General features: G+C 34.0%; 1 protein-coding gene across 2 annotated transcripts in view; it reads right to left on the bottom strand.

The window, feature by feature from the left end:
* The window catches only part of USP4 (ubiquitin specific peptidase 4), a 67,955-nt gene that overhangs the window by 9,291 nt on the left and 36,223 nt on the right, over positions 1-22,441 (bottom strand). For both annotated transcript variants that reach the window (XM_031959259.1, XM_031959266.1), the window contains 3 exons: positions 22,318-22,412; positions 19,903-20,094; positions 14,368-14,456 (listed from right to left, as the gene is read on the bottom strand). In XM_031959259.1, the coding sequence (XP_031815119.1) occupies positions 14,368-14,456; positions 19,903-20,094; positions 22,318-22,412 (376 nt within the window). The remainder of the gene's footprint in view (positions 1-14,367; positions 14,457-19,902; positions 20,095-22,317; positions 22,413-22,441) is intronic.

The following is a 22,441-nucleotide window of genomic DNA, read 5'->3' as shown; positions in this document are numbered from 1 at the left end:
AGGCTGTGGAAGGCATTGGAGGGTGACATCTGTGGATTAAACAAAATGAAGTCAACACTAAACCACTTTAAATATAATTAATCTTTCTCTGACTTACAAGGTACTTTGTAATCTGGTAGCACTTCTTTCTAATACTTCCCACTGTCCAAGACAGGGAAAAAAAAAAAAAAAGTTTCCCAAGCCTAGATAAATAAGAGTTTTGTTATCTGCCTTGAAGAATATTATAATTTAATTTTTTTAAAAAAAGGTATATTTTTTAAACAGTAATACTGCCTAAAGTAGGGTCCTGAAGTGACAAATCCTAAAGAAAAGCTGATAGCTTTAGATTAGAACATTAAATCTATCACCTGCCAGGGACTTCCTCTTTTAGCAATGAAAAGGGAAAAAGTTCCAAGAACAGGGTCTGTAGCCTATGCATTCCTTCCAACCATTAAGGAACTTAAAGTAAAGAAGTAAGCTGAAAGAATGGAAGGTGAGGCAGGAGGAAGAAGAAAGAGAAAAAAAGAACAGGTAGTTCATGACTTTCTGAAGAATTGTCTAGCAGAACCAAATGCTACCCAAGGCTTTTTTGTCAGACTGAGAGATGAATATAGACCAAGGTCTACTTTTATCTTTATCTCTCAGGGCCAACTTCCTTCCTTCCTACTGGTTGGTCTAGGATATTAGCACAGTTAAAGTACTGCTGACTCGACATCAGCAAATCAAGTAGCTGGAAACAATAATGAGTTTGAAGAACAGAAGAATTGTTTTTGATATTGATATTGTCAAAATACTACTATCCACTGCAAAGACCCCCATAGCTGTGAACATTAGAGTGCCAAGTCCAACTTCAGCAAGAACCAGGCTCTTAAAAGTCAAGCATTGAGGGCTCCCTCTAAATGAGGAGCACCTTGCAAACGTGCCTGATGAGACAGAAAAGCAGCAACAAAATGAGATCCCTTCAAACATGTCTTGCCCATCAGTTGGAGAATAGCTAAATAAGTTATGGTATGCGAATGTAATGGAATATTACTATTCTGTAAGATATGATGAGCAGGTTAATTTCTGAAAAGCCTAGAAAGGCTTACATGAAATGATGCTAAATGAAGTGAATAAAACCAAAAGATCACTGTACACAGCAACAAGATCAACTGTGATGAACTTGGCTCTTTTCAACAATGAGGTAATTCAAAACAATTCCAAGAGACTTGGATGGAAAGAGCCATCCATCTCCAAAGAGAGAACATTATGGAGACTGAATGTGGATCAAAACATAGTATTTTTATCTTTTGGGGGAGTCTGTTATTTCCCCCCCCCTCAATTTTTTTCCCCTTTTGATCTGATTTTTCTTCTGCAGCATGACGAATCTGGAAATGTGTATAGAAGAACTGCATATATTTAATCTATACCATACTGCTTGCTGTCTTGGGGGGAGAAAAACATAAGACTTTGCAAAGGTACATTTTTAGGGAGAAAAATACTATAATAATGGGATTATTTTCTTCAGTGAGCTTTTGGCCGAATCTGTTTTCTAAAGTGTTATTTTCTTTAATATTTTTTCAACAAACTGTTGTTGACTCTTTTCATAATGTTTTTGCATCACTTCATTTTTTCAAAAATTTCCTCCCTTTATTATAATTGATGTTTAAAATCTTTCTTGAATTCTTCCAAGAATTCTTTTTGGGGTACTGTTCAATGCACATTTTTCTTTGAGCCTTTGCCTGCAGCTGCTTTGACTAGTTTTCCTCTGGATTTGTTTCTTGATCTTCTATCTCCATATTATGTTGGGTTCTTTTTTAGTTCTTTGCTCATTTTTCAAGTCTATTTTTTTTTTTTTTTAAACTTTCACCTTTATGTTAAAGTTGGGCTCTGCTCCTTGGGTGAAGAGAGCACAGTTCCAAGCTGTTGTGCTGCTGTTTCTAGAGCTAGTTCTAGGGGACTGAAAAGTTTTCAGTTCTAAGGTGATATGATCTAAAAAGAGATGTAGTTACTGTTATCCTAGTCTTTGTTCTGATCTGTGAGCCTTCACAAGCACTCTTCTATACTCTGGAACTTCTGCTTCCCAAACTTTTCTCATTGCCCTAGAATTGTGACCAGTGCTCCTGCTTCCCAACAGCATCAAAGGATAGTGTGTATTACATTTTGTCTTGGTTCAATGACCCAGAACTGTATATGAACAATATAATAGGATCATAAACCTAGTTCCAGTAAAAAAAAAAAACAAAAAACAAAAAACAAAAAAAAAACACACATTTGAAATCTTTTGACCACTTTTGAATTGACACACTCCCTGCCCCCTTTCTCCCCTACTGGCCCCCCCAGGCTATTTATGGACTAACTGTGGAGTATCCAGAAGTTACATATTCCCAAGGAAGCTTATTCTGGCCTCCTAGGACCAAACACTATTCTGTGAGACAGACTTTTCCTGTCAACCTCCTAAGTTGTCTTGAGCTAGAAAAATGGTTTCACCCTCAACTTTTTTCTGGTTCTGCCACTTAAGAATTCAATTTCAGGCATCACCATAAAGTGGTTTGCAGGGGAATTTGAGATAGTCTCAAGTGAGTTCCTATTACTCTACAATTTTAGCTATTATCTCTGCATTTTCTTTTTCTTAATCAAATTAAGTGATAGTTTCAGCTTTTTTTTTTTTTTTTTTTTTTTTACTCTTCAAAAGACCTAACCTAGTTTTACTTATTAGCTTGAATTTTACTTTTAATTTTGTTAAATTCTCCTTTGATTTTTGGGACTTCTTTTGTATAATTTGGGGATTTTTATATTTGTTGGGTTTCTAATTATTTAATGATACACCCAAATCACTAATTTGGTTTTTTTTTTGTTTGTTTTTAAACTGATGAGACTTTATAGATATAAATTTTCCCATAGACTAGAGAGAAGGGAGGGAAAAAATTTGGAATACAAGATTTTGCAAGAGTGAATGTTGAGGGCAGTTAGGTAGTGCAGTGGATAGAGCACCAGCCCTGAAGTCAGGAGGACCTCAGTTCAAATCTGGCCCCAGACATTTAATTCTTCGTAGCTGTGTGACCCTGGGCAAGTCACTTAACCCCCAAATGCCTCAGCAAAAAAAAAAAAAAAAAAAAAAAAAAAAAAAAAAAAAATGTTGAAAATTATCTGTGTATATGTTTTGAAAATAAAAGTTTTAATTAAAAAAAAATTTTCCCCCAAAAGTAGTTTTGGCTTCATCTCACAAATTCTGATATTTTACCTCATTGTTGTCATTATCTTTAATGAATTTAGTGTTTCTATCTTTGATCTTTTATACATTATTTTGTTTCCAATTAATTTTTTAATTAATTAAGTTTCAAAGGACTTTCAGTAAATGTAATTTTTTTTTGGTATAAGGGTCGGGGAAAAACACATTTAGTACTTTTTTTCTGCCTTAATACATGATTATTTTGAAGGGGACATACACAGCTAAGATTTATATAGACTGTTTTCTATTCCCACTTAACATTCTTTAGAGGCAAATTAGGAGAACAAAGGATAGTCCAGTTCTCAGATATGTGGAAAAGGAAGGAAATTACATCCAAAGAAGAGCTCGAGAACATTATAAAATACAATATGAAAAATTTTGATTACATTAAATTTAAAAGGTTTTGTACAAAACAAAACCAAGGGAGCCAAGATTAGAAGTGAAACAGAAAACCGGAAAAACATGTTTATATTCAAAGATTGGATAAAGGGCTCATTTCTAAAATATACAGAGAAGTGATTTTTTTTTCCCCCTGAGGCAACTGGGCTTAAATGACTTGTCCAGGATCACACAGCTAGGAAGTGCTAGGTGTCTGAGGCTAGATTTGAACTCAGGTTCTCCTGCCTTGAAGGCTCTATCCACTGAGCCACCTAGCTGCCCCGAAAACTGAATTCTTATAAATCTGAGTCAATTAATATGAAGAATTATTATTTATAAGCAGTGTACAAGTTTATAAGAATACAAGCCATTCTCCAATTAATAAATGGTCAAAGACCAAAACAGCCAATTTTCAGATGAAGAAATTGAAGGCATTTCCAGACATTTAAAAAATGCTCTAAATCACTACTGATTAGAGAAATGCAAATTAAGACAACTCTGAGGTACCACCTCACAGAGCAACTAAAATAACAAGAAAAGATAATGATAAATATATGGAGGAAATGTGAGGAAACTGGGACACTAATACATTGTTGAAGGAGTTGTGAATTTAATCAATCATTCTGGAGAGCAATTTAGAACCAGGCCAAAAGGGCTGTAAAACTGTGGGTACCCTTTGATCCAGCAGTGTTTTTACTGGATCTATATCCTAAAGAGATCATGAAAAAGGACCCAACATGTGCAAAGATGTTTGTGGCAGGTCTTCTTATAGTGGTGAGGAAGTGGAAACTGAATAGCTGCCTATCAGATGGGGGAATAGCTGAATAAGTAATAGCATATTAATGTAATAGAATGTTATTGTTCTATAACAATTAGCAGGATGATTTTAGAAAGGCTTGGAGAGACTTTCATGACCTGATAAGTGAAGTAGAACCAAAAAAACACTGTACGAAGATTATATGATGATCATTCGTAATTTTCCAACAGACTTCAGATGGACAAAGTCAAATGCATCCAGAGATAGGACTATGATGATTGAATGTGGATCATAACACAGTATTTTCATATTTTCTTTTATGTTTTTGTTGTTTGCTTGCTTTTTTTTTTCATTGTTTTTCTCCTCTTTGATTTGATTTTTCTTGTGTATCATGATAAATGTGGAAATAGGTTTAGAAGAATTGCACATGTTTAAGCTATAATGAATTGCTTGCTGTCTAGAAGAGGGGAAAGGGAGGCAGGGAAAAATTTGGAACACAATTTTTTGCAAGGGTGAATGTTGAAAACTATCTTTGCATGTACTTTGAAAAATAAAAATAAAAAGCTATTTTGAAAAAAAAAACAATATCTAGTTTTTTTTAAAATTTCTTTAAAAAATTATAATTTTAACATCTATTTCTTCCTACAACTGATTTAAATTTTCCTTGATGGAAAGAGAGGAGGGAGAAATGTTTGGAGCTCAGGTTTTGCAAGCCAGATGTTAAGAACTATCTTTGCATATATTTTGAAAATAAAAAGATATTATTAAAAAATATTAAAAAGAAAAAAATCTAGATACTATATCATTTGGTACACTGCTTTGATTCCTAAAGTTAACTATGGCCTTGAGCTGAACTCAGGAATTTAACTTATTTAGAGTTAGTTTAAAGTTATAAGTAAAACAAAAGTTATTATCTATCATCCTGCTACTGCCTGGGATACTTTCAGAACACATTTATCATCTTTTAAAATCCTCCATGTTAACGATATCATCCTCAAAAGATGTCACCTGCTAGAGCCCATTAAACTCCAGCTGATAGATGGCTACATCCCCACTTCCCTGCATCTGTTAGATTCCACATAATGCTCAATTTAAGTCATCACCCTCCTTGAGGGAAGGACCCATTGAGGTAGGAACATTTCTATGACCTTTGTCAGTGTGAAGCAGCTACAGAAAGTGTAGCTTCAACCCTTCTTCCAAATGAATTTGAGGCTCTCGTCTTTGAGGACAATATTGATGAAACAATACTGAATACACTGCAGGGAACAAGATACAGACCCACCAATGGGGATCTAGAATGGAATCAAACATTTACTGATAATAAATTCTAAAGACATTAAAAACAACAACAACAACAACATGTATGTGTCCTTGCCTGCCCTTGTGCAATTAGGGAGAGTTTTTATCTTTTCCAAGTAGATATTAGGTCTGATAGTTTTGATTCCCTAGCACAAGGTTCTGATAAAGACCTCATTTCCAAAATATATAAAGAATTGACTCTAATCTATAAAAAAATCAAGCCATTCTCCAATTGATAGTCAAAGGATATGAACAGACAATTTCCAGATGATGAAATTGAAACTATTTTTACTCATATGAAAAGGTGTTCCAAATCAGAGAAAAGCAAATTAAGATTACTCTGAGATATCAACACATACCTGTCAGATTAGCTAAGATGACAGGAAAAGATAATGACAAATGTTGGAGGGAATATGGGAAAACTGGGGCACGGATACATTGTTGGGTAGAGTTGTAAACAGATCCAACCATTCTGGAGAGCAATTTGAAACTATGCCCATAGAATTATCAAATTGTGCATACCTTTGATCCAGCAGTATTACTACTGGGCTTATATCCCAAAGAGATCTTAAAGAAGGGAAAGGGACCTGTATGTGCAAAAAAAGTTTGTAGCAGCCCTCTTTGTAGTGGACAGAAACTGGTAACTGAGTGGATGCCCCTCAATTGGAGAATGGCTGAATACAGAGAGGCTTAGAGAGACTTACATGAACTGATGCTGAGTGAAATGAGCAGAACTAGGAGATCACTATACACTTCAACAACAATACTATATGAGGATCAATTCTGATGGAAGTGGCTATCTTTGGCAATAAGAGGATCCAAATCATTTCCAACTGATCAATGATGAACAGAACCAGCTACACCCAGCTAAAGAACACTGGAAAATGAGTATAGATCAAAACATAGCATTTGCACTCCTCTGTTGTTTGCCTGCATTTTTGTTTTTCTTCCCAGGTTATTTTTACCTTTTTTCTAAATCTGATTTTTCTTGTGTAACAAGATAATCATATAAACATGTATATATCTTGTATTTAACATATACTTTAACATGTATGGGACTGCTTGCCATTGAGGAGAAGGGATAGAGGGAAGGAGGGAAAAAGTTGGAATAGAAGTATTTGCAAGGATCAGTGTTGAAAAATCACCTATGCGTATGCTTTGCCAATAAAAAGCTATAATTTAAAAAACAAAAACATAAACCATAACCAGTTGTAATGTTCCTGTCCCCATGATGATGTCAGTCCTTGTTGGGGTACGGGAGCCACCTGCCAGTGGCTGCTGGAGATCTAACTCAGATCTGTAGAATGGATCTCTTCATGTGAGGATGATGATGATACAAGGAGATTGAGAGGCAGTTGCTATTCTCTGACCTCTCCACTGATAGGCTGTTGCATTGTCTGACCTCTCTCCTCTTCCCTCTGCCTCCAATTTAACTCATTCCCAATCTTCAACACCTGGATCAGTAAAGGCTGCTCTGCAACTCCTTCAGATGTTATGATCCATAGCTGTGGAGGCTCTCCGAGAATTGACCTGCCCCTCTACATAGGCATGGTTATTAACAAGTCCTGGATCAATTATACCGATTTTAGACCTTGTTTTTTGTTCTCTTATACTTCCCAAAATTATTTGAAGGCTAGTAAATCCTATTTTGTAGTCTTTGGTCTCTCTCAATAACCACTGACCCAATTTATTGAATCCTGCTAGCCTAAGTAAGAGGGAGCTAGATGGTTCAATGGATACAAAGTGCTGGGTGTGAAGCCAAAAACACTAGAGTTCAAATCCAACTTCAGATACTTACTAGCTAAGGGACCCTACGTGAGTCATTAACTTCTGTTTTTCTTAATCTAGTAGGGAAGAAAATGACAAACTACTCCAATATCTTTGGCAAGAAACTAATTAGCAATGTAAAACCTAGGGAATTTCCCCTAAGGAACTTATTACTTGAAGAATTCCTTCATGGGAAGGAAGGGGGGGAGGGGCTCCTCTCAGTTTATGCTGAGTGACTGATGCCCTTTCTGGGAAGTCAAACTATAAGAGAATTAATTTTCCCTTGATAGACTTCCTGGTTTCAGGCCAGTAGAATGCTTAAGCCTTAAAGAATTTTTTCTTCAAGGAGATTTTTGACCTTAAATTGAGAAGGATATTTTCTATTAAATGATAAAGAAGCTTATCTTCTGTTAAGAGAAAAAAAAAGCAATCAAAATATGGCCTGAACAATTATTCTTAGGAGTTCTATTATAGATATGTCTCCATTTTTTTTTTTTAATTTCTGTGCCTATGGCATGGTCTGTGAAGACATCTAGTGACCAAAAGGAGAACAGCAACCCAATTGTAAAACTGAACTGAGATTTATGGGCAACAAAGTTAGCTGATCAGCCCTGAGAGTGGGTGTGCTCTGAGGAGAGAGAGGGAAAGAGGAAGGGGAGAAAGGGGAGGGGGGGAGAGAGACAGAGAGAAAGAGAGATTGGGGAGGGAGACTGAAAAACAGAGGACGGGGGAAGGGGAGGAGACAGGGAGAGAGAGAGAATGCTTTACCTTGTAAACTAATTCTCCCCTCTTCCTCACGTCTCCGGAAAGAATGGGAATATTTCTCAGAAGTTTTCTAAGCTTTTGGAAATAGTCTCTTTACTATGAATTTCTAAATTATGATTTCAATGTTTTTATAACTGCTGAAATATTTTAGTGAGTATATTTTAGTGCTTTGTAGAATTTGTTTTAAGAAAAAGAAAAAATTAGTGGAAAGAAGAGAAAATAAATAGATTTGAAAACAGTGCCTGGTGTCTTATTTAGTGCTTCCCTTCTCCAACTAATTTATAAAAAGACAAAAGAAAATTCCTGGGAACAAAAATAGCTCTAGGAACCCACCACTTTGTTGATAAGTTTTAGAGATTAAATTTTAATTTCTTTAACTCAGGGAAGCAACTTAAAGGTAAGTGAAGCTTAAATCTAGAATATTTATTTGCTTTTAAGCAGCTTACTTTTGTAGTTATGTTTTTCTAAAAACTTTGGGAACTGGTCTTGAATATTAGAAATTGTCAACTCCTAGGTTAACTGGGTGCCCAAACTGAAGTTTGTGTATTATCACTTGTTCTTTCTATCCCCAAATTTTAATCATTTATCTATTTCTAGGACCTCTTAATCTCTTTGCCTAGCAAAAATGCTAGGCAGCATGCAGGACTAGATCCAGCCAAATCATCTGCTATTAAAAAATTCTGAGATTTGCTTTTGTTGATCAATCCATTCCAGAGATCAGATGGTATTGTATATTTTTTTTAGCTTCGCTGGCACAAAGAAGAAAGACTATCCACAAAGACAATGAGTCTTCTAATATATTTTATACTTGATTTTATAATAGTGCTAAGAAATATTTTTGCAAGCACTGCTGGATGACATGAGAAATGTAACCCATATCTGACATTAGGACAGTATATACAGAAATTACATCATAGGACTTCTTTGTAAAATACAGCTGAATCAAGAATGCTCTATATTGGGCTGGTATGTGTTTACTATAAAGTGTCAAAATCTAATGGTTGAAATAATTTAACTATCTTTCAACTGGATATCTGGTAATAAGTTATGGCTAATGTATTAGAAATTCTATTACATTATGAATTGAGATGTTTAAGAAAGATTGTAATTGCATTGTTTAAATCCTGTTGACAATTTAATAAAGAATAAGAGGGTGATACCATTGTATTATTGTTAATTAAATAATTATTTGTAAAATTTATAAAATTATTATTTGATATCCAAAATGGCTGTCAGATATTTAATTGGCTATATTTTAAAACAGATATTTATTTATTTCAGTATAATCAGGTTAAAATGCCATTGTTTTCTAACTGAGCAAACCAAATTCCATGGTTCTCACTTATCACTGTGCAAAAGATTTATTTGTTGTCATGTATTATCTGATCATCACTTCTAAAAATCAGTAAGGTGCTAAATAAAACAGACTGAATAGAATACACAAATTAAAATTTTGCATTCTGCTATGATTCTAAGTTATCTATCTCAGGTACTCTTTTCCATTAAATAAAATCCACATCATCTAAAATGTTTCCATTTGAGAATATATCCAAACTAGATTCAATTGGAGTTCTCGCTAAAGTAAATTAGAGTGTGAATTTTTAAAACGGTACATTTTAGAGTAAGACTTCATTATAGAAATTATATACACCTAAGCTACAAGTACTACATCACTAAGAATAATTTATGTTGAAACAGTTATTTTATTGCCCCTCTATCTGTATATGTACCCTAAATTGTGAAAGGGTTAAGATATTGGTTGTAAGGGATCATTATATTAAATGCTTTATCAAACTTCATAGTTTTTATGTTAATGTAAACTGTTACGGTTGTTTGTTTAAGTTGCTATATAAATGTCAGCAAAAATTACAAATCAAATTAAAATGCTTGGGGCAGCTAGGTGGCACAGTGGATAGAGCAGCAGCCCTGAAGTCAGAAGTACCTGAATTCAAAGTTGGCCTCAGACACTTAACACTTCCTGGCTGTGTGACCATAGGCAAGTCACTTAACCTCAATTGCCTCAACACACACACAAAAAAAAAAATTAAAATATTTGTTTCAGTTTCTTCAATAGAGGTTTTACACTTTGCTTGTTTTCTACAATTAATTCAATGATGAATGTATCTCCATTTACATTTAAAATTAAAATTGTTTTGGAAATCATTTTTTAATCATGTATCATATAATTTGCTGAAATTTCTATTTTAATATTGTAGTGCAGTTTACACTTTGCTGGACTTCAACAATGGGAAGTTCAGAAACAGTTGCTTATTTGAAGTGACACTATGTAAACCAGCAGAAAGATGGTTGGAAACAATCATATGAGGAAACAATGTATTATGCAATTCCATGAGCCACATAAAACAGGAATAATTATTTCACAAATTTTTGAGCATAAGCTAATCAAAAGCAGTGGGCTCTGAAATTTATTGTACTTTCATATAATGGTCTTTGGGAAAATTGAGATTCAAATCTTATAAACCCAGATCTGTTTTAGTCAAAAATCTGTCCAAGCACTAAATCATAATATACTATCATACTAGTTCATTTACGTAAATGATTTTCTTGAAGAGGTATTTGACAAAATTGACAAAAAAAATCACAGACTGGCAATAAATTGGTTTCCCATTTTAGATGCATTCTCATATTGTGAAATTTCATAACATTATCACTGTTTAAAAAAATAACTTCTCTTGTATTTAGATACTATTGGGGTTGCAAATTTAGCTATTGTTTAAAAATTGTTAAAAATGTTAATGGAATTATGTAACATATATATATGGATAATATTATATAATAGTTTTATGTTTAAAACTATATAGAATAGTTTTAAGGCTCTCTTGGGTTTTTTGAGACTTGCTATTTGGGCATTTATAAGATTATCAGCCTTGCTGGTGAAAGAGTATAAGATTCTAAAAAGTTCAAGCCTGAGAAATAGTTCTAGAGTTACTTGCCAAGCTTCAATATTGAAGATATAGTTCTACATACAGCTACAGTGGGAAAATTTAGAAATTCAAGTACATTAAAAAGTATATTTCACCTAGATTTATTTATAGTCATATTAAAATTATACCTCTGATTATCTAGTAGCAAATCTTATTAACTCTACTCTTATTAACTCCTCACCTACAAACTGCAACTGTCATTGCCCTTTTAGTTAAAAAGATTTGTGATCTGGTCTTGGGAACTTCACTGATACTACAGTATCCCCATGAGGCCAAAGCCCTTTTACAACAGAGGCACCACCATCCAAAACTTTTATAATTAGAAGTCGATGTCCATCCAGATAAAGAAATGGTGGAATATAAATACAATTGAAATAGTTTTGCACATCAGTTTTAGAGTTAACTAAGTTAGCTTTAAATATAGTAAAAATACTTTCTAATAAAATTAACAAATATTTAAATATTTTTAAATTGAATTCCACCATTGAAAGATAATTACAAAACATTTTTTATAAACTTAGTATTGACACTTCTAATCTATCCTAGGCTATGATTTGTAGAATTTGCTATTTAAGATAAAATCTTGTGGGACTATTAATTTTCTTTCTTGAGCTCTAGTTTCAGATTTGTTTGTGTCGTTAAGCCAATTTTTCACTGCTTCAAGAAAAATACTAGCTTAATGCGAGTGACATCTGTGAATTACTATGAGTAGATATCTACTCCTGGGGAATACTTCAAAAGTAGGAAAAGGAAGTGGTGATTTTGGGAAGACTCAGGTAGGTACCTCAAGAAATTTTCCTGCCTGGTTAATTATGAACCTGGCTGGGACAAACCTGTTATACAACTGGCTGTCTATATGACTCTTGCCTAGAATTAAGAGAGATCAATGGGAGTATATTCTCCCTACTATAACTATGCCCCCTCTTTTCTTTTTAAAGCAAATTTCTATAATCGGGGCAGGTGGTCCACAGAAATTAATAAGCACAATACTTATGCTATTATTTAACAGATTTATAATGAAAAACAGGTAATTTACTATAATAGCATGTAAGTATATAAGATCTTAGGCAGCTAAGTTGCTCAATGGTTAAAGAACTGAGTCTGGATATGTGCACGAATTTTGTGGCAGCCCTCTTGTAGTGGCTGGAAACTGAGTGGATGCCCATCAGTTGGAGAATGGCTGAATAAATTGTGGTATATGAATATTATGGAATATTATTGTTCTGTAAGAAATAACCAACAGGATGATTTCAGAAAGGCCTGGAGAGACTTACACGAACTGATGCTGAGTGAAATGAGCAGGACCAGGAGATCATTATATACTTCAACAACAATACTATATGATGACCAGTTCTGATGGACCTGGCCATCCTCAGCAATGAGATCAACCAAATCAGTTCCAATGGAGCAGTAATGAACTGAACCAGCTAAGCCCAGAGAAAGAACTCTGGGAGATGACTAAAAACCATTACATTGAATTCCCAATCCCTATATTTATGCCCACATGCATTTTTGATTTCCTTCACAAGCTAATTGTACAATATTTCAGAGTCTGATTCTTTTTGTACAGCAAAATAACAGTTTGGTCATGTATACTTATTGTGTATCTAATTTATATATTAACATCTACTGGTCATCCTGACATCTGGGGGAGGGGGTGGAGGGTAAGAGGTGACAAATTGAAACAAGAGGTATGGCAATTGTTAATGCTGTAAAGTTACCCATATATATAACCTCTAAATAAAAGGCTATTAAATTTAAAAAAAAAAAAAGAAAAAAAAAAAAAAAGAACTGAGTCTGGAGTCAGTAAACCCTAATTTCAAATCTGGCCCCAGATACTTACTAGATGTATGATCCTGAGCAAATCCTTATTCCCTAACTGCCTTAATCCACCAAAGAAGGAAACAAGAAACCACGTTAGTATCTTTGCCAAGAAAATCTGACAGATAATATGGTCTACAGGGTCATGAAGAGTCCAATTGAATGGCTGAACAACCTGTAAGGTCCTCCTGTTTTCAATCTAATAACAGGATTCATTTCAACACCCTAAACAACTAAATAGATGAATATTTGGGTTTGTCATCTATTGCTGAGTAGTTATAAATATTCATGTATAAGGTTGAATCTTTGAAATAAATCTGCATGCAGCCTATGCTCGCAAATTACACTGGAGTTATCTCAAATAGGTCCATCATTTAGAGGGACTAGAGATGACCCCCTAGATTTCAAGGTCTTCCTTTCTAATACCTTATCTAGGGACTATTTTTGACTAACTGCTCATTTTATTTGTCTCTATGCCTATAAATGAGATTTAGATTTTCCCCAAATATACAGTAAATCTGACTATAAAAGTCTAATAGCTATTATAATGGATTTGATGGTCAGCATATGAAAAACTTATCCAATACTTTTTACATACAAGGCTCTGAACAAATCACTGGAATCTCCACTAGCTTTTTCTAATACAATTTTTTTTCCCATTTTCCCTATGCTTTGGGTACACTGGAGCCTTCTAATCCATTAAAACAACTATATTCTCCCATATATGTACCTCTATTTATGCTTTTTTCCCCTGTGACTTCTCTCCCCATTTCAACTTACTGAAATCTTTTGTACAGGCATCAATCAAATAACTCTTCTTCCAACTCCTCCTTGTTCCTAAATGATACTGAACTTTCTATTCAAACAGCAAGTTATTTTACACTTTTATACTGCTTTTAAATTATTGTGTATTATACTTACCTGGGATTTCATCTTATTGCTCTAATTAAACTATAAGGTCCATAAGAGACAAAACTATATTTTATCTAATGTCTACAAAACATATATAATACCTAGCAGAATGCTCTATATGTAACATGCCCTTAATAATGTTTGATGAATTGAAATGAATTCCAGATTTATAAGATTAAAAGCAAAAATAAGGACAAACTGGTATCCCCAAGAAGATCATAGGACACAAAAACTAGGGATAAATATCATAAGTGATGGAGCATTCAAGCAAAATCTAATTACCTTTCCTAGTTTCAACATACCACTTCTACTCAATTACAGTAATAGATCAGAAATAACAGACTTACTACAAGAGTCTTAGATTCAGATGATCTATTTTCTAACTTGATTGAACTATTTTATCTATTTTTTCCTTGTTAAAAGGGATGGGTTATTATGGAGAGGAAACATATATTAAGAAATGAAGGTGATCTAAGATTTTTAAAAATTAAGCTTTCAAAAACATTTACTTATCCCATTTAATAAGCACTCACCTTCACAAATGCCATTGGAACCATTGCAGGTAGCACTGTCTAGATGTGGTTTAGGAGAGTCATCTGGTAAAGGATGCTTTATGTAGCGGCTTAAAAAAAAAAAAAAAAAAAAAAAAAAAAAAAAAAAAAGGACAGTTTATTAGTTGCTACACTTGTGTTTTTGTCTGCATTTGAATACATACAATTTTATAACTGGCTTCAGATATCAACCATTTCATTTAAACCATTGTAGCCCTAGGCTTCTGCTTGGTAGTGAGCATAAATCAAGGCAAGTGAAATTCTTTTATTGACAAACAACATGGTTTCTAAGGGACAAACATATCTGGTAGTCAAGTGAAAATGTTTTCCCAGAATATCTGGCCTAACCTGAAACTCTCTACATGGTATCTTCATTCACTCTTCCTGGAATAGATATGTTAGTTATTGAAATACTTGAAGAATCCAATTTGAATATTCTGTAAGACTGTTAAAGTTAAAAGGAACCTGACTAAGGAAGCCTTAAACAAGAGGCCAAGAGGGATGCATTTTACTCAGAAGGCAACAGAACCAAAGAAAGTTTTTAACCATAAAAACAATTTATTCCATATTATATGCAAAAGAAATATTATTCTGGCAGCACACAATAGTTTCATTGAATAGATGGGAGAGAGAAAAAATAGAGGAAAATTACTTTGAAATTTCCATGTCTTTATGGTATAGAAATCTGAGGGACATGTGTTGTCTCATTAAGAAGTCTATAGGCTCTAAGGTACTACTACACACCTCTCAAATTGGGTAAGATGATAGGAAAAGATAATGACGAATGTTGGAGGGGATGTGGGAAAACTGGGGCACTGATACATTGTTGGTAGAACTGTGAACTGATCCAAACATTCTGGAGAGCAATTTGAAATGATGCCCAAATGGCTATCAAACTGTGCATACCTTTTGATTCAGCAGTGTTTCTACTGGGTCTGTATCCCAAACAGATCATAAAAAAGGGGAAAAGGACATGTGCAAAACTGTTTGTAGCAGCCATTTTTGTAGGGGCAAGGGAAGTGGAAACTAAATGGATGCCCACCAGACGGGGAATGGCTGAACAAGTTATGGTATACGAATGTTACAGGACATTATTGTTTTTTTTTTTTTTTTTTAAATTATTATAGCTTTTTATTTACAAGATATATGCATGGGTAATTTTACAGCATTGACAATTGCCAAACCTTTTGTTCCAAATTTTCCCCTCCTTCCCCTCATCCCCTCCCCCCGATGGCAGGTTGACCAATACATGTTAAATATGTTAAAGTATAAATTAATTAAATACAATATAAGCATACATGTCCTAACAGTTATTTTGCTGTACAAAAAAAATTGGACTTTGAAATAGTGTACCATTATCCTGTGAAGGAAATCAAAAATACAGATGGACAAAAATACAGGGATTGGGAATTCTATGTTAATGGTTCATAGTCATCTCCCTGAGTTCTTTCGCTGGGTGTAGCTGATTCAACTCATTGCTGCTTTATTGGAACTAAGTTGTTTCATCTCATTGCTGAGGATGGCCAGGTCCATCAGAACTGGTCATCACATAGTATTGTTGTTGAAGTATATAATGATCTCCTGGTCCTGCTCATTTCACTCAGCATCAGTTCCTGTAAATCTCTCCAGGCCTTTCTGAAATCATTCTGCTGGTCATTTCTTACCAAACAATAATATTGCATAATATTCATATACCACAATTTATTCAGCCATTCTCCAATTGATGGGCATCCACTCAGTTTCCAATTTCTGGCCACTACAAAGAGACCTGTCACAAACATTCGTGCATATAGAGGTCCCTTTCCCTTCTTTAAGATTCCTTTGGGATATAAGCCCAGTACAAACACTGCTGGATCAAAGGGTATGCACAGTTTGATAACTTTTTGAGCATAGTTCCAAATTGCTCTCCAGAATGGCTGGATGTAGTCGCAATTCCACCAACAATGTATCAGTGTCCCTGTTTTCCCACATCCCCTCCAACATTCCCCGTTATCTTTCCCTGTCATTCTAGCCAATCTGACAGGTGTGTAATGGTATCTCAGAGTTGTCTTAATTTGCATTTCTCTGATTAATAATGATTTGGAGCATCTTTTCATATGGCTAGAAATAGTTTCAATTTCATCATCTGAGAATTGTCTGTTCAGGATATTATTGTTCTACAAGAAATGATCAGCAGGACAATTTCAGAAAGGCCTGGAGAGCCTTAAGTTCATATAAGTCTGGAGAGATTTATAGAAGTGATGCTAAATGAGAAGAACCAAGAGAACATTGTACAGAGTAACAACAAGATTATATGATGAGCAAGATTATAAAGATGGACTTGACTCTTTTCAATAATGACATGAGTCAGGCCAGTTCTAATAGACTTGAGATGGAAACAAGTCATCTGAATTCAAAGAGAGGACTATGGGGACTGAATGTGGATCACAACATAGTATTTTCACCTTTTGTTATTGTGGCTGTTTGCCTGCTTGATTTTTTTTCTCTTTGATGTAATGGTAAATGCATGATAAATGTGGAAATATGTTTAGAAGAAATTCACATGTTTAACCTATCTTGGATTATATGCTGTCTAAGGGAGGGGGAAGAGAGAGAGGGAGGAAGAAAAATATGGAACACAAGGTTTTGCGAGAGTGAAGGTTGAAAACTGGGAAAACATCTTCATAGTAAAGGTTGTGATAAAGGCCTCATTTCCAAAATATATAGAGAATTGACTCTAATTTATAAGAAATCAAGTCATTCTCCACTTGATAAATGGTCAAAGGATATGAACAGACAATTTCCAGATGATGAAATTGAAACTATTTCCACTCATATGAAAATGTTCCAAATCACTATTGATCAGAGAAATGCAAATTAAGACAACTCTGAGATACCCCTACACACCTGTCAGATTGGCTAAGATGACAGGAAAAAATAATGATGAATGTTGGAGGGGATGTGGGGAAACTGGGACAGTGATGCATTGTTGGTAGAATTGTGAACGAATCCAACCATTCTGGAGAGCAATCAGGAATGATGCCCAAAAAGTTATCGAACTGTATATATCCTTTGATCCAGCAGTGCTACTACTGGGCTTATACCCCAAAGTGATATTAAATAAGGGAAAGGGATTTATATGTGCCAAAATGTTTGTGGCAGCCCTGTTTGTGGTGGCTAGAAACTGGAAAAAGAATGGATGCCCATCAATTGGAGAATGGTTGGGTAAAATTGTGGTATATGAATCTTATGGAATATTATTGTTCTGTAAGAAATGACCAGCAAGATATGAATACAGAGAGGCTTGGAGAGACTTACATGAACTGATGCTGAGTGAAATGAGCAGAACCAAGAGATCATTATATACTTCAACAACGATACTGTATGAGGATGTATTCTGATGGAAGTGGATTTCTTTTACAGAGAAGAGCTAACTCAGTTTCAATTGATCAAGGATGGACAGAAGCAGCTACACCCAAAGAAAGAACACTGGGAAATAAATGTAAACTGTTTGCATATTTTGTTTTTCTTCCCGGGTTATTTTTACCTTCTGAATCCAACTCTTCCTGTGCAACAAGAGAACTGTTCGGTTCTGCACACATATGCTGTATCTAGGATATACTGTGACATATTTAACATGTATAGGACTGCTTGCCATCTGGGGGAGGGGGTGGAGGGAGGGAGGGAGGGGAAAAATCAGAACAGAAGTGAGTGCAAGGAATAATGTTGTAAAAAATTACCCTGGCATGGGTTCTGTCAATAAAAAGTTATAATTATTTAAAAAAAAAAAAAAGTGAATGTTGAAAACTATCTTTACATGTGTTTTTTAAAATAAAAAACTATTATTAAAAATAAAAAGTCTATAGTCTTGCAATTTGAAAAAGTTCACTCACTTTTTAACAACCTAAATCCACAGCTTTTATTTAGACATCTATACCATTCCCCAAACTCTTCAATCAGCTGATTTTCAAGCACCCAGGGGAATCCTTTAATCAGTATAATGAAATAATCACAGATGCATCAGCTACTATCCTAAAAAATACAGAATCATCTACTTTACATTTTACCCTGATCAATAATCAAACACTTTGTACATGCCAAAGTGATCTTCCACCACAGAACTTCCTGAGTTGTAAAGCAAAGAGGAACCAAGAAATAACTTATGTAATCACAATGAATATAATATATAACTTATAATGTAGTAAGTTATATTATTAAGTTATAATATTGTAATAGAATATAACTTATAATGTGTCACTGAAAAATTTGAATAATTTGGTTTATTATCTTCCATACAACAATCATTACCATCAGCACTTTATACTTACCTTCCTATGACAAGAGTTTCTAAAATACATAGAATATATCTCAAAGAAAAAGATTAAAGCAGCCAAATCATTCATAGTTGATTATCATTAAAACACAGCTGTAAATGAGTGCAATGATCTCCCAGTTCTCACTTCACTTTGCACCAGTTCATATAGGTCTTACTATGTTTTGCTAACAACAAATGACTCCTCATTTCTTATACCACAATAGTATTCTTTCACAATCCATTGCCACAACTTGTTTAGCTATTTCCTAACTGGTGGACATCCCCTAAATTTCCAGTTCTTTGCCAACACAAAAGAGCTGCTACAAATATTTTTGTACATATAGGTCCTTTCTTTTTTCTTTGAACTCTTGGGTAGTGGTGGTAATCCAGGTTGAGGATTATAAGGTTAGAAATGACAAAAAGGTTTCAAGCCTCACAGATTCCTAGGGTGGTGGTTAATGAATCACTAAAATGATAGATAATGAAGTCAAAAAACAAGGCCAAAATGAGAATAAAAGTTGATTTAGAGGGATAGTTGGAAAGACAGAAGGTTGTAGATCAAAGAATAGAATTTCAAAGTTCAAGATCTTAGACAAATTGCAATTCCTGTCCCATCATACACAGTGACATCCAGATATAACTATGCCATGCAGAAGAGGACTAAAGGTCTCTGAAAGTGATAAGGTTAATTTCTACTTTTTCTGAAAATGTCTTATATAGAAGATTAAAAATATATCTTCTAAATTCTAGTAAAGCTTTGTTAAACCTAAAGTATTCCTCAAACATAACACCTCTTCCACAAAGCATTTTCTAATAATCTCAAATATTTAGATCACATATAACACTACTTGCACCTCTTCAAGGGATCAAGGCATTACTACATTATTCTATTACAATTTGTGTGTATGTCACATCCTTCTATTACAGTATAAGTACTAGGAAACAAGCATTATAACTTATCTGGAAACTTTGTAGCTATCAACACATTATTTATCACCCATTGTGTGAAAATCTAATTTTGGCTTAATTTAAAAAGAAAGGATAAGAGATTTTCCAGTACTTAAAGAGTACAATAGGAGAGAACCAAGACTCTAGTCTCCGATATACCAACAGGTACATGTTGAGGATGTGATTTTCTCGCTTAGAAATGACAAAATGAGTTGACATACCAACTTAAATAAACAGCTCAAACTAAAATTACAACCTGAATGGGCAATACATACCTGATACGTTCACAGATAACTTGGTACAAGTAGTCAATGGTTAATTTGTGCTTTGGGACAGAGATTAACAATGGTTGCCCATACAGAACAGTCCCAGATGATGTGCTTGTCTGCCTGATTTTCCTCTCTCTGAAGTAAACTGGGAAAGTGACACATTCAGATCCATCTTCTGTTACATTGCAGACTTCATATCTATGTTGATCATAGGAAAGAATAAATTTAACACATGAAACCTGAAAGCATATAATCTGTAAACTAGGAGTGTGGCTACTTGAAACAAAACCATGCTAATTATAAAACATGCTACCCAGAACTAAGAGAGCAGAAAAAGACATATATATATATATATATAGTTTTAGACATGGCCAATATGAAAACTTGTTTTGCTTGACTATAACATGTTTAAAACGGGTTTTGTTTTTCTTTCACTCTCAATCAGTGGGGAAGTTGGGATAGGAGGAAAAGAAAGCAGATTTCTATTGAGTATGTGTGTATGTATATATGCATAAATTAAGTATATGTATATATGTGTGTGTATGTCTGTTTGCGTGTACATACACACATACATATAAAGGAGAAAGAAATGGTCCTTAAGAAGAGAATGTAAAGGTCAATTTAGGGAACTTGAAGATTTTCTGTCTACTAAATTCTGAAGCAGCCTCTAAAAGTAAGGCCAAAGTAGACCCTTGATTTGCACAATTACATCTTGTACAGCTTTTACTTCTTATACAATCATCATCTACAATTTTTTCAACAATAAAAAGTAAAACAGACAAAGGGACCAGGAGTTGCTTAAGTAAACCTCTCATTTTCTCAATAAGCTAGAGTTTAATTCAAACACTATCACATCTTCTACAACATAAGACAACTCTCTTTGATCACAAGTTTTTCAGCGTAATAGATTATTTTTTATTAATAATCACTTCAAAAGAGGAAGCAAATTTGACAAATTATTAGTTTGCTTTATTTAAAAACCAAACTATAATATGAATAATTATATACTTTTCAGTGAAAAAAAAAAAATCAATATTGTCTAATTTATAAAAGTGTCCTGAGCTTGCCATTTATTTGATTTAGTGAGATATATAGGAATTAAGGTTTGTTGATGTTATATCATAAAATGTTAATAAAATTATTAATTACTTGTAGTTTTCTTCTCATCCTTTAGAGGGAGATCTGACCTTGCTGATTTGGTTGTTGAAACCCAAAATAAAAAACCTAACATCATAAAGAAATCCAATAACAAAGAGCTCTGGTTACAATCTAAGCAAAAAGGAATTCAGTGTTAATTTGATTAAAATATTATGTGTGGGTATATTAGAAGATAGTATCTTCATAAATCAAAACTGTCAGGTCTCTCTGAAAAAAGTTCCTTCTCAAGTAGTTTGACCAAGTCTGACCATCTGCTTTAACCCACATTATGTATGCAAATCTCTGAGTATCTTTAATTCAGTACATTCTCAGTTTCAAGAAATTAACTTTCAATCTTGGATAGTAGTAATTATTGTTTCTTTACAAAAAGAGATTTTTGTAAAAGGATCAAAGTATGTTTTGGGCACTGTATTCATATGCAAAAATAATCAAAGCAGAAGCAATTTGCCAAGTACAAGTTAATGATTATTTTTTTTCCTCAGAGAAAAGAACAAAGATTAGGCCCCAATTCAAATTTTCCTAGCTATGGAATATAGCTGATTCAGAAAGGCAGGTCTTATTTTTTTTTCTTCCTCCAATATCCATTATAAAAATAACAATATGCCCTACATTTAATAAAGCCTCATCATAAATTATGTGTATGAGGGAGGGAGGAACAAAAGAGTACTTTATTCAAATCTTTGAATTTTTTCACTTTTGGAAGTATAACAAACTGGATTTTTTGCTCAAGAAAGACATTCCAGAATAGAGAGAAACATAGGGATCTCCTATTAATTATCAATCTGCTAGATTAGGAATAAAGGCCCAGAACACTGAAGTATCAAAACTGTATCAAAGATTTACATTCAATGTTCTTTCCACTTCACCATGATTCCATAGATGAAAATCTGTCTTTATTTGTCTTACTCCAGGGAGATTTGTAGCAATACAACCTTTCAATCAAACATATTCTTGATAATAAACAAAAAATTCAAACTCCTGTGCATTTAATATATTTCAATTTAAAAAGTAACATCTGTTCCCTTAGACATTCAAGCTTCCAAGCATCATGTTAACAAAGTTCTTGTCCTGTTGGGCTCTGCAGTGCCCCAGCCTCGGCATCTATTCACAGCTATCCATTACTCTCCGTAAAATATACCTATTGATATACTACCACTTGTCAAATATGTCAACAAATTAAATCTGATAATGACCATTAAGGAAAACAAAAACTTGTGGCATGTATTCTCTGTATTGCAAACTTACAAATAGTTGAATACTTACACAAAGATGTCATCCCGGGTCATAATATGATTTAAACCTTCATCCATTTGAAAAATTTTGTGGAACCGGTGATTATACACATCTGTGACCACCATCTAAGAGTCAATAATCACAGAAAGATTAT

Source organism: Sarcophilus harrisii, chromosome 1 (assembly GCF_902635505.1).
Source record: "Sarcophilus harrisii chromosome 1, mSarHar1.11, whole genome shotgun sequence".
Lineage (NCBI taxonomy): Eukaryota > Metazoa > Chordata > Mammalia > Dasyuromorphia > Dasyuridae > Sarcophilus > Sarcophilus harrisii.
This window is presented reverse-complemented; position numbering and strand designations above follow the sequence as displayed.